Source organism: Condylura cristata, unplaced genomic scaffold (genome assembly GCF_000260355.1).
Source record: "Condylura cristata isolate star-nosed mole 26May11 unplaced genomic scaffold, ConCri1.0 scaffold00020, whole genome shotgun sequence".
Classification (NCBI taxonomy): Eukaryota; Metazoa; Chordata; class Mammalia; order Eulipotyphla; family Talpidae; genus Condylura; species Condylura cristata.
The window spans coordinates 16,101,390-16,104,366 of NW_004567121.1; the positions used below are offsets into that span (position 1 = coordinate 16,101,390).

Consider the following 2,977-nt stretch of genomic DNA (forward strand, 5'->3'; position numbering starts at 1 on the left):
GGGATCCAGCTCTCCTGAAGCAGCTGTGGCTGTGGCTAGCCTCCTGGTGCTGTGCTCCAACCTGTTACGTCACCAGGGAGGGCCCTAAAACATTTTGTTTTAGATGTTGATTTCAAAGTTATTTCCCTTTTATTTTCACTCAGCTACTAAAATCTATTTGAATTATTTATGCCACTTTGATAATCTGATGAAAGCTTACAGGTGCCCTATCCTTTCCTTTCTCCTCGCTACTATTGCCACCTCCCTCCCCCACATGTAAACATACAGAATTTTGCACTTAGTTTTAGGTTATATACCAGCTTCCTAAAAACCATCTGTGGGTCTGTCATATTGAGAAGCTATAGAATTTAATGATGGGGGACTCCAAAGTAGTGTCAATTTTAATTGTGTGCATTTACAGACTGCTTTATTAATTCCTTCATTTATTTGGTGTTATACCACTATCACAACAATCAATTTAAAAATACTTTCATAGGGCCCTGCCTGGTGGTACAACAGATAAAAGCACAGCACAATATGAAACTACCGCAGCCACTGTATGTAGCATGAGTTCGATCCGCAGCCAGGGAGGTGACCTGCGTGGTGCAGCAGACCTCTTCTGACCCACTTGCTGCCCCCTTCAGCAGTGTGTTTCAGTCAATCTGCCTGTTCTGCTTCCCATCCTGTCTCTGGTGAATCCTCTCACCCCCCGCACTTCTGGCCTGTACCCCAGTTCTGTATGCATAAATAAACAAATCTTAAAAAAAAATACTGTCATATTCCCAAAAGAAAGAAACCTCCACATCCTTAGCCTTTGGTTCCCAAGCCACATTACTTCCACACCCGGGTAACTACTTATATACTTCTGTTCTCCTAAATTTACATATTCTGGCTACTTCACATAAATGGAATCATAATAAGTAGTATTTTTTGTTTTGTTTTAAAGACAGCATTCAGGGACATGAAGATAAAGTGATGGATAAAGGAAGAGGGAAGTTGATATTTTATGTTTAATTAAAAGCTTAAATTCCACATTTTTAGGTTTTATTTGTACTCTTTTGCCTTGTTTTCATCAGACATTGAGCTTAATCTTTAATTACTGTCTGCAGTGCTTATAAATTTGGCCCTTCCTATTTTTATATTTTATGGTGTCTTACAGATTACCTAATTTTAGGGAGTGGACTAATTTTAAAAACTTTTTGCAATATTAAAATTTGTGGGTTGGGTTAAGATTTTCCCAGTGTATGGATACTTTCATAATATGTGTAAGGAGACAGGAGATTTTTTAATATTTACAGATTTCAGTTTAAATTATTTATTTATTTGATGTTGGTACTCTGTTAAACATTATCCATTAACCTTTTTTCCTAGGTAGCCCCGGTGGTAATCAAGCCTTGCTTCTGCTGCGAAGCTGTGGTTCTCTTTTGCCTGAACTAAAGCTCTCAGAGAGAACTGAATTTGTTCATAGGATATGGGACAAACTTCAGGAATTGGGTATGATTGCTTGAGTATAGAATAGCTATAAAAGGTGTAGATATTTTTCTTGTAAAATAGTTACTGTACATAAATGCTGTGATTTAGTTTTGTAAAGGCTACTTGATTCATATTCTTTTGCTGATATTTATTTGGTGAATTATAGTGACATCTAGGGGAATTAAGAAAAAAGTGAGTGTTGTTTTTTTTTTTATGACAAATATTTTACGACAAGTCAAAAGGGAAAGGCATATTTGGTCTGTCAAAGTTATAAATGTGCCCTTAGCCATTTGGTCAGGTGGTTCCATTTGTTAGAATTCGAGGTAGATACTATAATATGCAAAGGGCTGTCTGTCCTTTCAGCTTTTTTGTAATAGTACAAGATTGGAATCAACTCTGATATCCCTCACTGGGTGATTGGATAAGTTATGAAACAGCTCTCCATAAACTGGAATACTGTGCAAGTGTTTTAAAAAATGAAAGGTTTAAAAACTATCTGCTGATAGCAAGTGTTCTCCAAAATATAATAAAAAATAAGGTACAGACAGTGTGAATATATGTTGTTTGGAAGAAAAAAATAGATATGTTTACATATATGAAATATTAAAATATTTCTGGAATGTTTCAAAACTAGATAATATTTTTATTGTATACCTATTTTATGCTATTTTAATTTTGAACCATATAAACATTATACCTATTTAAAAGGTAATTTAAGACCATGTGATGATTTAGGAAAAAAGTTAGGGATAAAGACTACTTTGAACAAAAAAGCACAGATATATATATTTTAGTACTGGTATTAGGTGCATGCGTATGGGGGGCGTGTTTTAGTGATCTTGATAAGGAGAGATACTTAGTGACATCTTAAGGTTTTCAGATGGAGGACACTGCAATTCTCTTGAACAGTAAAATGCCAAGCTAGTTCGTTAATGTAGCTAGAAATAATTTTTAAAACTCTGTGAAATCACAAAATAAAGCCCTGCAAATGACCCTTACTAAGCACAAGGTGTTACATTGGAGTTACATGGAATAGAGAATAATCTATCTAATTTAGACCAATGGAAGAGTGTGCCCTGATCTAGGCAAGGAATTTGTTATTTATACAAAGTAGTAACATTGTAGAGCATCCTTTGAGTTGGACAAAATAAGTGTAAAGTAAATGGAAGTGGGTGATAATTTATAAAATGGTACAGGTAGTTGAACAAGAACAATAAGAAAATAGTAGAAGTAATGCATAGTAGATACATAGCCATGATGTTATTAAGCAACAAGAATAAATAAGATGAAAGTGAATGCTGTTTTATAGCTTTTAATTATTAAAGTAGGAACTCAGAATTATATCCCTAAACTTTGAGTTTTTTTTCCCCTTTTTTCTTCCTAAACTAAACTTTGAGTTTTTAATTCGATTTAAAAAATGTTTATCTATTTATTTATTTATGCATATAGAATTGGGGTACAAGTCAGAGGTGCAGGGGCAGTGAGAGGATTCACCAGAGACAGAATGGGGAGCAGAACAGGCAGA

The 2,977-nt window shown here is 34.7% G+C and overlaps 1 protein-coding gene across 1 annotated transcript in view; it reads left to right on the top strand.

Moving 5' to 3' along the window:
• LRPPRC (leucine-rich pentatricopeptide repeat containing) overlaps positions 1–2,977 on the top strand; it is an 88,093-nt gene that overhangs the window by 7,054 nt on the left and 78,062 nt on the right. The window contains exon 3 of the mRNA XM_012727343.1: positions 1,351–1,473. Within this exon, the coding sequence (XP_012582797.1) occupies positions 1,351–1,473 (123 nt within the window). The remainder of the gene's footprint in view (positions 1–1,350; positions 1,474–2,977) is intronic.